The 15,352-nt window shown below is 41.2% G+C and overlaps 1 protein-coding gene and 1 long non-coding RNA gene across 3 annotated transcripts in view; one reads left to right on the top strand and one right to left on the bottom strand.

The window, feature by feature from the left end:
• The window catches only part of LOC147021645 (uncharacterized), a 105,175-nt gene extending 91,439 nt beyond the window's left edge, over nucleotides 1-13,736 (top strand). The window contains exons 7-8 of the mRNA XM_085891821.1: nucleotides 10,436-10,522; nucleotides 12,499-13,736. Coding sequence (XP_085747947.1) covers nucleotides 10,436-10,516 — 81 coding nt within the window. The 3' untranslated portion in view covers nucleotides 10,517-10,522; nucleotides 12,499-13,736. The remainder of the gene's footprint in view (nucleotides 1-10,435; nucleotides 10,523-12,498) is intronic.
• Nucleotides 1-15,352, bottom strand: part of LOC147021644 (uncharacterized) — a 72,763-nt gene that overhangs the window by 37,403 nt on the left and 20,008 nt on the right. The window contains exons 3-4 of one of the 2 annotated variants that reach the window (XR_015060877.1): nucleotides 4,077-5,423; nucleotides 3,761-4,001 (exon numbers count right to left, since the gene is read on the bottom strand). This is a non-coding gene — a long non-coding RNA (uncharacterized LOC147021644). Of the gene's footprint in view, nucleotides 1-3,760; nucleotides 4,002-4,076; nucleotides 5,424-15,352 lie in introns of those variants that run through there. The other variant, XR_015060876.1, reaches the window with a different exon arrangement.

Genomic DNA, 15,352 nt, shown 5'->3' with positions numbered 1-15,352 from the left:
ATTATCACTGGTGCAATGTCGGCATTCTTCAGCTTCCAGGATCTTTTGACTTCATTCTTCAGATCTTGATATTTTGTCATTTTCTTGATTTCTGTGTTATTTAGACCAATATCACTGGGTACTGAAACCTCAATTAGCAATGTATTATTTTCCTTTTTGTATCTGAGTTCTATGTCTGGTCGCGGTGCTTTGTTTTTTATGTTCACGCTGGATGGGATCATCAGTTCGTGTGTGAGCATTGTGTCCTTGTTTTCAATTAATTCTTTTGGTTAATGTTTCCACGAGTTTTCTGGAACTGGGATATTTAAATTTGTGCAGATGTGCCAGTGGATGACCCTACATACAAGCCTCGTGTTGGCTTCACGTTTAAGGTGGTTGGCTTAAAATCGTATGGTCTCGAGTTCAAGCCTCTGTCGTGCCTTTCAATTAACACCAGTTGGGTTGACTCAGCCTATCATCCTTCTGAGTTTAGCAAAATGGGTACCAGTTTACTGGTAACAGGGGCATTGCATCAGTGGCATGGCCACACCCCCAGAAAATGATGCAGCCAAGCAGCCACAGGCTGCATACAAATGAATAAATAAACTCCACATATATTGTTTTGCTTTTGTGTGTACAGCGGTTCTGGCATGAGTTTTTTTACATCCCGATAGGAGGTAATCCATGCTTTCTGTTTCTACTTTGCAAAATCTACACTTATCTGATTGGCTCATTCTTGCCATTTACTTAAAGCCATTGATGTAGTTTCCTTGGTCTTGGGAATTTATTATGATTCCTTCTCCATCCCAATTGAACTGACCTCTTATTTGCCATTCCAGTGATCCTTCTTTGTCCCTCCCAAATCTGTCCAACTCTTTTGTTTTGTAATATTTTCCGGCTCTTTTGTCTTTCTCCCAGTTGTCACTATATACCGATTAATATTTCATTCTATTTTTCTTCATTTTTGCATTTGTTGCTGTTTCAGTTTGGTGTGTGACATCTTCTATTCACACCTGTTTTTGGAAGTTTTTTTTGCAAGATGAGAGAGACACCTTTCAGGTTTATTGTGTTCATGATTGTATTTGGTAGTCTGTTGAACTTTCCACATACAGTACTCTGCTAATCCTACAGTCGTCACTCTGTGCGCTTGATTTAGTTCCATTAGGTCATCACCTCCTTTCCTCAACAGGTAAGGTACATTCTTGGGATGCATTGATATTTGTAGAATATTTGGAGGATAGTTAGGAGGTTCCTTTTTTAGATATCTAGAGTTTTGATTTCCAGTTGTAGCCATTTTACTATTCTGCAGCTGTATTGGAACACTGGTACTGTTAGTTGGTTTAGGGATTTGCTTTTGTTCCATGTGGAGAGGTATGTTTTCTGGTTCATCCTCATTCTATGCAGGTATTCTTTGATAATTGTTTTGCACATTTTTTGTGACATATTTGTTGGCCCTCTTCGACTCCGAGATATTTGTAAGGTGCTTCGTTGTCTAGTTCTCGTATTGTTGTATCGAGGTCGATTTTTATGTTGTCCGTTTTTCTTGGTCTACCTTGCATGAATGTGCCTGTGGTACACTTATCTAGGCCGAATTCCATTTGGATGTTGTCGGAGTATTGTTTCACCAATTTCAGTTCTGTCATTTTTCATTCGTTCAGTGCGAAGAGTTTAAAATCATCCATGTACTGTAGATGTCACCTTTCTGGTTTCTTTGGACGTTCTTTTATTGGATGTTAGGGTGTATCTGCCTCCTTGCTCATTGATGAGGTTACTTGGTGGATCCAAAGGCAGGCAAACCAGGAGGCGGGAAAGACTGACTCCTTGGAAGATCCCGCGTTTTATCTTCACTCCTGGTATTTCGATCTTTCCTTCTGAGTGCTGCAGGATTGGTGTAGTATTCCATAGATCCATTGCTTTCTTAATCGGCTTGATTATTTGGGGACTTATATTGTACATTTGCATGCACTTTATCATCCATGAAAGTGGGGCGATACCAAAAACTTTTTTATAGTCTATCCAGGTTGTGGACAGTTTGATTCTTCTTATGTTTATTATTACAATATGGCCTTGTTTAGTAGCAAGTGGTCTGTTGTTCCATAGCATCTTCTCTTGCATCCCTTCTGTTCTGCCTCTCGGCCTCCTTGTTGTGTTAGGTGGTGGTAAATCGTTTTTGTGATGATTCCTGTTAAAGGTTTGTATGTTTTTGGTAGACAGGTTATTGGCCGATATTTATGAGATAGTTGGGTTTTTTCAAATTTTGGGATGAGGAAGGTGTTACCTTCTGTGAGTCATTCTTCCATTTCCTGATCCCCTTGGATAAGTTCATTGATGCTCAAGCGTAGTGAACTTGGAGAGCATCAAATTGCTTCAGCCAAAAGCTCTGGATCCCACCTTGGCCAGGGCTTTTGAAGTTTGCCATTTTTGCGAGTTATCTTATCTTTTCTGCATCTATTATTACTGGTGCCATTTCCTCAAGATGTTGCTTCTTCTCTTCCAGGATTTGGATCCATTCCACCTCCTTATTGTGTTATTTTCGATCTTCATAAATTCCTTTCCATAATTGTTCCAGTTCATCTTTTTCATGAAGGGATGACACATTCTGCTTCCATTTTTCTCATTCACGGAATAATATTGTAACAGAACTGGGGTTCAGGGATACCACATTGGGGAGGGGGGATTCCCTGGGCTTATCTTTCTGATCTCTCGCCCTGAGACCACCGACTTCAGATAACTCCGTGATCCAATAGGCTGCACATCTTTCATAGCTTCGGGGTTTCCACAATACCTTTCTGTTGGCACAGCAACCTAACTCGAGGCTATGCCCTCGGTGCCTCCCCTGGTGACCTGCTAAGCAGAACAGATAGATGCAGCACTGGCTACTCATGTGGGGCAATTAGTGGGGTACAAGGTCCCAATACTAAGTGCAGACTTTGCTGGACCAATAAGGAAAAGACGTTATGCGCATGTTGGAAGAACATGCAGGGGTTTGTATATAGAGAAAGGGGGGGGGGGGTTCATGTGGCATGTATATACAGGAAGGTTTTATTAACAAAGGATGGCAAAACACGTGTTGGGTATTCGTGAGGGTGCAACACATATATACAGTGAATCGGACAGAAACACAGACCAGAACCTTTACCCTTAACACTGATGTTGCTCACTGAAGACTATGTTATCTTCGATGCGACATAAGACAAGGCGCCATCAGCCTCTGAGACTCCTCGGTACAAACAGATAGTCAAACTGACTCTTTGATTCTCCATTCATGTACGTTACGAGCTGTTCTGCCCTTTTCTTAAAGCATGTATTAACTACACACATATTCGCTTTTTCCATTTCGAATATACATTCACCTGCTGTATTCTTTTCTCCATACCCAAAACCTCAAGCATTCCTTCAAATCCACTGGTCTTTTCTCCTACATATCCTTTGAAATCCCCACCTAGTAGGGTTATTAACTTCTCAGAAACATTTTGCACCACATCCTCTAATTGTTCCCAAAATTTTATTTTCTCCTCACCTAAGTTTGCTTGTGATGCAGAAGCTGATTCATTCATAAACTTTTCTCCCACTATAAGCCTCAATTTCATGATTTCAATGCTGTATCTTGACACTTCCAAAACTTTCTGTTTGTTTTTCTACAACTAGCACATCAACATCTCCCTTTAGCCTCTTCACCTCCTGACCAAAATATCTTGTGCTTTTCCTGTCCTGGGCCAATTGTCTTTTCTTTTTTTCTTTTTTTTTTCTCTCTCTCTCTCTCTCTCTCTCTCTCTCTCTCTCTCTCTCTCTCTCTCACACACACACACACACACACACACACACACACACACACACACACACACACACACACACACACACACACACACACACACACACACACACACACACACACACACACACACACACACACACACACACACACACACACACACACTTCTCCTGCACACACACGCACACACATCTCCTACACACACACACACACACACACACATCTGCACACATTTCTCCTGCACACACATCTCCGGGACACACACGCACACACACCTCCTAAACTCACACACATACATCTGCAGACATTTCTCCTGCACACACACGCACACACATCTCCTGCACACACGCACACACATCTCCTACACACACACACACACACACACACACACACACACACCTCTTGGACACATGCACACACATCTCCTGCACACAACATATACCTACATTTCTCGACATCTCCCACTCATTTCCCCACATGAGTTGTACCAACTCTCAATACTATTTCTCTGACCTTATTTTCCCTATAAGCCTGGTGTTGGGCTTGGGATCTTAGGGTCCTGAGTTCAAGCCCTGTCAGCCGCTGAATTGACACCAGGTGGGGTTGACTCAGCCTGTCATCTTTCCGAGTTTGGTGAAATGAGTACCAGTGAACTGGTAATAGGGGCACTGCATCAGTGGTGCCCCCATACTCGGTAGCAGTGGCGATGCACCGTTGATCATAGCCAGTTGAAAGCATGAAATCATGCCACCACAATAAGTGGAAGTATAAAAATTAAAATTTCAGTTTGCACCAGGATCCTATGAATGGCATCCGGCTATTTACCATCATTGTTTGCCATCATTGTGTTTGCCATCATTGTGTTTGCCATCATTGTGTTTGCCATCATAGTGATTACCATGGTAATCAAGTCCAGAATCGCCAAACTCCATCGATCCATCAATTGGGACCATACTCTGTGCAGAGCATTGGTGCTGCCGAAGCAGTCTCCTTGGCTGTTGGGTACAATCGTGGATGGGTCACCACTCCAACACAGGATACCAGTAAGCTGGCACTCATTTTTGCTGACCTCGAAAGGATGACAGGCAGAGTCAACCCCACCTGGTATTAATAAAACAAGTAAGCAGGATTTGAACTCAGGACCCTAGGATCCCAAGCCCCCCACTCTCATTATTAAGCCAACAACAGACATAATCACCAAACTACTACCCATGAAATTGTCAAAGAAATGTATGGAGTTGTTAGAAGTGTGGAAACAAGAAGTCATACTGACTTGACATTTAGTATGAGTAATGTAAGTTGGGTAGCAAAAGACCTCAACTCTACCAGACCTCAAAGGACCTTTGTACTCTACTGGAGATGTGTTTTAATTCATACCCCTTCGAGTCGACACATTTGACTTTGTCTATCTCTTTCGACATCTTAATGAACAACTGTGGCATGACGTTTACAAATTATGATAAAGTCAAAGTATGTGTCTTTAAGTGGCTGTGTATCTGTAGCAAATAATTAAGTGCAGATTACAAGGTGCAATTACATTGGTGGACATGTTTGTTTGCGTAGCGGGTGAGTACGTTGAGAAATACCTGACATTTTCATGAACTTTGCTGTGAGTTTTCATTTTCTCGAATTAAAAGTCCACCTCAACCTTGATCTCCCCTTGTCCATGATGCTGAAATGGGGATATGAAGCAGGCATGATGGACTGAATGGCATTTCTGTGTATATTTGCTTTTTGTTAACATCTATGATAATAAATGTCAGTGTGTGTCAGTCAGTCAGTCTGTCAGTGTGTCTCCTCCATAACTCCAAATCCATTAAACATAGCGGTCTGGAACTTTGCATGTATACCAAGGGAACTCCAAGGTAGGGCATGAATGAAAAGTTGGTGTTTAGATTAATGTAAACACCCCGTTTGAATTATAATAATAATTATAACTATAGATAATATCTATAATATAATTTATAATATAATATAATATAATTTATATATAATATAATATTATATATATATATATATCATATAATATAATTTATAATATAAGATAATATCTATAATATAATATCTATATATCTATAATATAATTATATATTATAGATAATTAACAGTCTTATTTAATGACCTTTTGTCAAGGCATCATCCTTGGTCAGCCCCTGACCCTGAGTCAGCCGTCTGTTTCCGAGTGTTCGGGCGTCTCTGAGTGTTTGTGGCTTTATTTAGTTGCCGCACATGTTTCCAATTGCTAATCTTGCTATTCATGTTAGTCAGCTACAAAACTTCTGACTGCTACAAAAGTGTTCATTTGTCCAAGTTAGCTTGCCAAGTCAGCACGGTCATATTAAACACCATCTGGAGACGACAGAGTGTCAAACAACATGCAAATTGGACAAATAACATGTTTTTTTGGCAGTCAGAACTGTTGCTAAAGTCAGTTCTGCTTTAAAAAATTTGAAATTTGGCTTAGGTTAAGAGATTCTAGAGCTTATCATACTTCAGATGTAATGCTTATAAACATCCAGAGAGTTGTAGTCGCACATTATTTGATACTCCGGATGTGTCCGGACGGTGTTTGTCTCTGGACGTGTCCAGGCGGTGTTTTTCCGGATGGGGTGTATCTCTAGACATGTCCAGATACTGTTTATCTCCGGACGCGTCTGGACAGTGTTTGTATCCAGATGGTGTTTATAGTCTGACTGGTAGAAAATGTACTTTAGACATTATTTTTTTTCCATCTTCACTGTTATTCTATGCAGAATCATTTTGACGAGACAGTATGAATCATAATTGACGCTCTACCACACGTCTCCCTTCCACTCACCTCACCTCATGCTTAGGAGGAGGAGGAGGAGGAGATTGGGACCATACTCTGTGCAGAGCATTGGTGCTGCTTTAAGCAGTCTCCTTGGCTATTGGGAACAATCCTGGACAGGTTGCCACTCCGACACAGTATAACAGCATGCTGGCACTCATTTTTTCCAACCTCGGATGGATGACAAGCAGAGTTAACCTCACCTGGTATTAATTCAACAGCTGAGCGGGATTTGAACTCAGGACCCGAGGATCCAAAGCCCACCACCCTAACCATTAAGCCAACATGAGGCATCCTCATGCTTGCCTCCTCCCAAACCCCCTTCCCACCTGCCCCCCACCCCCCTCTCACATCCGCATACATCACTCTGGACATTTACAAGTATTCCAGCTGAAATGAGATAAGCTCTAAAATTTCGTAACCCAAACTGAATTTCAAAATTTTAACTGTGGAATTGAACTTAGCGGCAGTTTTGACTGCTACAAAAGTGTTCATTTGTCCAATTCGCACATATTTTGATATTCTGGATTTTTCTAGATGGTGTTTCGTATGACCCAGCCAGCCGTTCCTTATCAACCGTTTCATTTGGTGTGCTTGCTTGAGTGCTTAATAGTGGTGGGCAGAATCGATTCCAAAGTATTGTACTCAATTCAAACAATGGAATTGAAAGGTATTGAGTAGTGAACCGGAATCGACATCGATTCCGAGTAGTTCCTTCATAGAAAGAAGCCTTTTTCGGGGGGGGAGGGGGGGTTCGTCTCTATTAGGGCATGATCTGGTTATTAATTGAAAAAGAACATTCCCCTGGGCAGCAAAAGCAAGTCACTTGCAAAGCAAACATGCCCGAAGAACATGTTTCTTTAAAGTTAATAGCAAGGCATTTAGAATTGACCGGTAAAGCGTGCTGATTGCTTTGCCGACAGACAGGTAGGCAATCCATCAACTGATAAAGTTTTGACATGTCGTTCAAAGGGTCCAGAAGTGCAGTTTGAAACTATTTTGGGAAGGTTAAAGAAGACAGTCCAAAAGTTGCATGCTCACTTTGTTCAATAGACATTGCTCATCACTGTAATACGTCCAATATGGGAAAACATTTGAAAACCAAACACCAGAGAGAATACCTATGAGTGACAGTTGTGATTGCAGATTCAAAGAAACCAAAATCTGCAACAGCAACAAGTTCACTTTTGCAATTCATGATTAAAAGCAGTTTCACTCTGGTATCGCCCTGGTACGCTGCCTTCCCTTCCCCTCCCCTCACGCTGCCTTCCCTTCCCCCACTCCTCCTCGCTTCCTCACCCCTCCTCGCTCCCCCTCCCTCCTCGCTTTCCTCCCCCCCTCTCTCTCTCTCTCACCTCCCCACCCCCCTCTTTTTCTCCCTCCCCCACTACTTCAGTATTCACATCAGTGAAGCGTTGTATTGTATTGTATTTGTTGTATACTGTTGTATACTGTTATGTTTGTGGGGTAGATGAAGGAATTTCATAGTAAAGGTAGGATTTTATAGTTTATGAGTTGGAGACACCTCAATGTGAATTAAGTAGGGAAAGCTGTGAGCTCAAGTTGTTATGTGTCACCACATGGGAGGTGGTGCTGTGTTAATTCGGTAGGGTTTAAGGCTCGTTCACCCAGTATGTGATTGCCCCATGTGACCTTTTCTTACGTTTTTGCATTTGCAAAGCCGGCTACAAAAAGGAACCACGTTCTTCCAACGACCACAATAACAACAGAGCCGAACGTTTCCGAGCAGGCAAAAACCCAACCTTCCTGACTTCGCACCGGCAAGCTACACCCCTGAGGCTGATGCTTGGTCGGTGTGACGTAAGAGAGAGGATGATAGTGTGGAGATGGCGGTCAAAACACATAGGACCTCTCTGGCTTATCGCCATGGTCAAGAAGGCTACTCGATTCTTGTTGTTCGTGCTGTGTGAATTTGTTCGCATGCTGGAACAGGACACTGGCCGTTGCCCATTCGGCTGAGTCGTGAAGTTTGTACGCTTTGAGGAAAAGGAGAGAAGGAGAAGGAGCCAGAGAGATAAGAGGGAGGATGAGAGTGTGGAGACGGTGGTCAGAACACATAGGACCTCTCTGGCTTCTCCTCGCCACGGTCAAGAAGGCTGCGTGATTGTCGTTTTTCATGCTGTGTGAATTTGCTCACATGCTGGAACAGGATGCTGGCCGGTGCCTGTTCGGCTGAGTCGTGAAGTTTGTACACTTTGAGGAGAAGAAGAGGAGAAGGGGGCAAGAGTGACAAGAAGGGGCAAGAGCGACAAGAAGGGTTGGATAAGAAGGTGCGAAAGAGACAAGAACACAGTTGGAACCAAAGCATGAGGCTCTGGTCCCTCTCGGCATGACAAAATAGGAGTGCGATTCTCGTTGTTCGTGTTGTGTGAATTTGTTCGCATGCTGGAGCAAGACGCTTGCCATTGACTGTTCGGCTGGGTCATGAAGTTTGTACATTTTTGAGGAGAAGGAGAGAAGAAGAAGAGCGTATCTCTTGGCCTTGTTTCAGAGCCTCAGCAATCGCCTTGTTGTATGATTGAGGAGAAAGGTAGTTCCATTTGGTGTGTGTGGACCTGGAACTTAGAGGGAGTGATGTGACAATCTCCATCGTGAGATGGAACTGTGCAACAGTTTGTGGTTCATGGCGTTGAAGACTGTCCGTGCGAATTGCCTCATGTGCACGACCGCAGGGAGCGACTTCGTGCCATTTTTCTGTGTGGTTCCCACACTGGCTTCGAGGCTCGATGACTGTGAGGCTCCAATAAGGTCATCTCTGGACACAAGCTGAGTACTGGCAAAAAGGGAAGAATTTCTTTTATTTTTATCCTTCCACTTGTCTGTTTTTGTGACTGAGTGGAGACGTCTCAAATTCGGAATTAGTTTAACTCACTTTCCATTACCTCACACTTTGATTTATTTTCACGACCTCATGCTTTAAATTATTTCATTATACATCTTTGATTTATTTTCATTCAACCATTATTTGTTGAACTTGTGTTCGTTTATTCATTGTGGATTTGAGAATAAACCCATGTACTTCCATCCTGTATGCGCCCTCGCCGCCCTCCATCCCGCGCGCACCATAATCTCCAAGGATCTCGGCTGTTCGCCTCCAAGGTAAAACCGTTCGGCTATCCGTCCAGGTCGGTGTTAGCATCTGGGTCAGGAGTGGGATATAACCTAACCCACCTGGACACGATAATACTATAAAAGTGAATTTGTATATATATTTGTTTGTTTACATATGCTTCAAAAATTAAAAACTACTAAACCAAATCCAACCAAATTTTGCATGTTGCCGAAGGGTACCTCAAGTGTGGTTTCTGTCTGGGTAGCATATCTTTCTTTCTGTCTGGGAGGGGATTGAGGGTGGGGGAAATACCACAATTCTTTCGATGTAAATGTGTATCGTATAGCACCACCCGGTGGTATCCCTTATTACAAATCGTCCTCTTATTATTAAAGAACTTGATAATATGCATTATGGTGATTTTAAAATGTGAGTGAGAATAATTCAAAATTTTCATAATGTTTCATTTCACTCATTTTAAGCGGACGTTCAAACTAAAGCATCCAACACTGTGCTTCACAGTGAAGTGGACGTGATTTTGCTTGTGCGATATACAGTATAATCGGCAAGGATAGTTGATGAAGGTGATGTTGACTGACTTCCAAGCAGATGGAATATGACCTCAGGCAAATGATCGTATGAATTGAGCAGAATGTTTGTGAAGGACAACATGTTGTCTTTTGATTAAATCTGTCAGCAAAGTGACGGGTAATTTTACAAGTTACTTGTATCAGAAGTGTACAACATATCACAATGTTGTTTATGCATGTCTTGCTTACTTGGTTTTCCTTTTCACTCACAGAAGCAAAAGGCCATATTGGCAGCAATGGTGATTTTGTTGAACATGGGATTGGTCATCCTATTCCTGCGACTGTGTTCCTGACATAAGGTAGTAAGTTGAATCGTACATGTTTTGCGATCCATAATTTGCTGGCCATGTCATGCTTGTCTCTGCATATAAAGCTACAACAGTGCCAATCATTTGCTCAAGTTTGCTGGATTGAAAAAAAAATCCATAGCAGGGTAGCTTGGCTAGCCAGAGATCATAAGGGAGAGTTCGGCCTTTTAAGATATATTAGGTCATCTCACATCGATTCTGGAAGAGATGAACTTGTAAAATGGATCGTGATATCTGTCCGTCTGGTCTTCTGTTAATTTTTTGCTATTTTTGCTACTCCTCCCTCATCACCTGGCTGATTGTTCTGAAACTTGACACAATACAAAACAGTAGTCCGCACGATTGCTTGAGCTTCGATTTTTTTCATTTTGATTTCGGATCATGGGCAAAACCGAGAAAATGAACAAAAACGGTGGGTTAGAAAGGTTCTTCTTCTTCATTTTGGTTCCGGTATCGGCTCGAGTGTGTGAAGCAAACTAATTTTTATCTCCAGGTTTGTTATCAAAGTTGGCTTTATTGGTTTCTAGTCTATAAAAGATATCAGTAAATGAAAGTTGATTTTCCTTTTATTTTGTCGAATATACCCAAACACGTTGGTTTTATGGTTTCTTCTTCTTCTTCTTCTTCTTCTTCTTCTTCATTTTGGTTCCGGTCTCAGGTCGAGTGTACGTTAAACTCAAACAAATTTTTATCTCCCGAACATTCATTAGGACCTGTAGGGGACATGTATTGCAAAGCAATTCTCGCTCTTGTTTTACCATCAAGTGAACCTCTCGCCTGGTTGACATTTTTATCTGAGTACTTAGCTCTTGATGCTGGGATCCCAGGTTCAAATTCTTTGTACTGTTGGTTTGTCCATTGTCTACAATGTCCTTTTTATAATGTAAAAGTGCACTGATTCCTCTTTTGTCCTCATATAATATGTTAATATTACAAATCCCTCCTCAAGTCCCACAACTATCTCTTCCATCCCTACATCTTTCTTTGAAGAATGGTTGTCCCTCGAAAACACTGTGTGTGTGTATGTGTATGTGTATGTATGTGTATGTGTATGTGTATGTGTATGTGTATGTGTGTGTGTGTGTGTGTGTGTGTGTGTGTGTGTGTGTGTGTGTGTGTGTGTGTGTTATCTCCATAATGCTGGTTTCAGAAGATGGAACGGAATCCTCCCAGGTCTCGAAGTATCCACCTCCATTTTGGTAATGGTGGGGTGGAGGGGGGGGATTGGGGGTCACGATTCATGGACCAAGCTGTGAAGTTGTGTTCTCAAAGTTTTGGTGTGTGCGTGAGCACGTGTTTTCTCGATACAACTTTGTCTTTTCAAGGAACAATCATTATTCAAAGAAAGATGTAGGGATGGTTTCACATGATCATTTATTGTGACCATCCCTACCTTGTTTCCATACTTTACGGAGGAACGTCCTGACATCCCAACATCCCTTTACATTTTAAAAATGTTTTTAGAACTTGTTATTATATGCTGTGGAAATGGTTTCAAGAGTGGCTATTTCTGCATTTTTACTCTATTATTTTGTTCCATATTTTATTGTTTTATCTTTTTTGGAGTTACATGCTCAGCTTTGAATTTTTGTTTGTTTGACTTGAAATAAAATCGAAGTGTTTGGAGGTTATAAATTACAATATCGGAATTAGAATAAAGAAAGGGAAAGGGATGGTGTACAATGATCCTTAGCCTATTTCAATGTATTTTTCAATGAAGAGGATACGATATTTGCACACCTTTCTAAATCCATTACACCTATCAGCATGGTGTATGATGACATCATGCCTTGATGTGACTCTAACAGAAAGTGGCGTAGTTAAGCTCAACCTAAAAGTATGATTTTATGTGGCTAGAAATCTGAAACTTTTTTTTTTAATCCTATATATTTTTGTACTATTTGGGAGGTTTCTCGTGAAATGGTAATGAACACTGTAAATTTGAATGTTTTTTTTTTTTTCTTCAGTGGTTAATGGACGTGAAGATTTATTTTGGAATGAATGGACTCGGCAGGACGGTGCATTGCTGTCCGTTACATCCACCAGAATGGCTCTGCACAAGGAACGCTCCATTGAGCACTGCATGTAAAGTTTTGATCTTCTGCACAAACTTTTGAAAAGGTCAAAACTCGATGGATTTTATCCAGCATTTGCTAAGTACACTTTGCTCGGCCAGGTTGTTGAAAGCTGTGCAAAACAGCCATTTTATTTACGGCACTTAGAATATACTGTACTTGGTGAACATCAAATACTGTGTAGTTTATTCTTTTATTTTTAAAAGCTGATCATAAAGGTATTTTTTAAACTTTGTGGTTGAGGTTAACATTTTAATCGAACTCATAACTTGGTGAAAAGCTCTGTTGTCAATTGGTCAAATTCCAAGTGGCTGCTAGCATGTTCTGATAACCTTCCAAAGGATTATTGTCGAAGTCTTTGTTTGTTTTTTTTGTCGAGCTTACAAATGTATTATTGGAAACAAAACGAAAAATACCCGACATGAAGTGCTGCTTTTTCTTCTTAATTTCTCTGATGCATTGCATGTTGAGCTCTTCTCGGGGATATCAATGTTGTCAAATGGCCTCGTAGTAGCAAGCTTGGGTTCCATGAAGTAGTGCTTTACAGCAGGTAATGGTGGACTTGGCTTGGTCACATTATTGTCTAAAGCTGGTGCTAACCATCAGTGATGTTTCCTCACCCGCATTGTCATCTTCGGAATTCATCAGCCTGTCATTGTTCGAGTACATCATTTGATTTTGTACAAGCCTGCACTCTATTTTGTGCTGTCTGTTTGTTTTTTGTTTTTGTTTTTTCTGATAACACGGAGGAGCGTCAAAGAAACACGAGAGTGGAGGACAAAGGCCGTGCAGTGGCTCGACACATTTCCATTATTTGGAACGCACTAAGGACGTCAAATGGGATTTCAAAGTGTCGAGTTTAAAATGAAGGGCTTTTACGTTAGAACTACTTGTATTTTCCAGATATAAACTTGTTTTGGGGTGGTTGGGAAGGAGAGATGAAAAAAGATATGAAATAGATTATTTCATAAACTTTGTTTTGGGTTCTTAAGCCAATATATATTTTTTTTGGATGTATAATACATTTGCTTGTACATTACAATTTGTTCTGACGCAAGCGGTGTGGGAATGCTCAATCATTTCTCCATTTCCTACAAAATAAATGAATAAAGAATGATATATCGCAATGAGCTACATGTGTTAGATTTCTTATTCATCAGGTGTTCCTCATATGATATGTTTGCCATCATGCATTGAGAGTTTGAGTAAACATGTGCACACTATGATTAATCGAGTTTTTCCTGTTGTGTACGGCATACAAAAGCTCCATTATTACTCAGGTAAGTCAAATTTACCTTTGCCACCAAAGGTGGACAGAGGTTATGTTTTCACCCCTGTCTGTCTGTCTGTCTGTCTGTCTGTCTGTCTTGTCTGTTTGTGGTTGTTTGTTTTTCTGTGAGCAGAAGATCTCAAAATGTTGATGGATTCTGATGAAGCTTTGTGGACATGTTGGGTGTGTGACAAGGATGAATTGATTCGATGTTGGTGAAGATCCGGATATGCAAATTATTTTAATTCCCAAGTGATTCTTCACCGTTGAGAGATGGGGCCAGAAGCGACATGTACGGCATGATATTTCAAAACGTTGTGGACGAGTTATGACAAAACTATGTGTATGAGTTGTTTTGGTGATGAGAACAAGCTGATTGAATAATGGTTCAGGTCCAGATACAGACCCGACCATATCAGTGGGATTCAAAACGTACACTGTTCAGCCTGACGAAGGTATGCTCTCTACAACATACCATTCTAGTTAATTTCTGCAATTATAAATGCCATGGCTGCATTATGGCTTCAAATGATTGGGCTATTGACTCACTCTTGTGAGGAATTCTGTGCGTTATTATGACTGGTGTTGCAAAATACGGTGCAAAACGTAAACCTCCATTATGGGTAGAATTTTTGTGAACAATCACTTATCCCTCCACATCCCAATTAATTCTGCAAAGACTGAGCTTTGCTTTACATTTTGTCCCCTCCTCCCCTTGGGTGTTATGTATAAGGTTGTATGATGGTGGGTGTAACATGTCATTGGTATGTGACATCTCAGGCATTGTCTGCGCTCACGAAAGGAAAATTGCGCCTTTTTTCAAAGTGATTTTCTGCACACCAAGTTACTTTTAAAGAAAGCATGTAATTATTTTACTTGTGAGTGGGAATAGGCCTATAGTGATTAATTAATTGCATCTACTTTTTGTATGGTGTCAGGGACTGCTGACACAACTTCTTGGACAAGAAAATACACTGGGCAGTTTGCCATTTCCTTCCCACCAAGCAATAGTTGTTGGGTAGGAATTTGGAATTTGTTCAGGGTGCCCAGGATAATGCACATACCCCTCTTTGAAAGACACCTTGGGATCTTTGACTTCAAACAGAAGCAACCAATGCTACCTGACAAGTCCCCAGCGTAACATCCCACCTGAAGGTGAAACCAGTGATGCATTACCCTCCCTGTGCAACATTAATTCAGTAGTTTACAATCTGGTCAGGAAGCAAACCCACATGAGACAGTTCAATGGTAAGTGTGCTACCTCTGCACCATCCTGTCTGACGAGGGTAGTGTTGATGATTTACAAGGGTCCTCGCTATACGTCTTAGATACGTTCCAGAAAAGTTGGGCTTGTAATGAAACGACGGATAGCAGGGAATTTTTCCCAGTAAGAATTGGTGTAATAATGGCGGGATACATTCCAGCACTTAGTTTATGTCTTGTACAACACCACTCAACAAGCTCAGCAATCAAAAA

The sequence above is a fragment of the Eptatretus burgeri genome, chromosome 8 (genome assembly GCF_056783735.1).
Source record: "Eptatretus burgeri isolate ZD-2024b chromosome 8, Ebu_testis_v1, whole genome shotgun sequence".
Lineage (NCBI taxonomy): Eukaryota > Metazoa > Chordata > Myxini > Myxiniformes > Myxinidae > Eptatretus > Eptatretus burgeri.
Note: the sequence above shows the minus strand (reverse complement) of the source record. Positions and strands in the feature narration are given on the sequence as shown.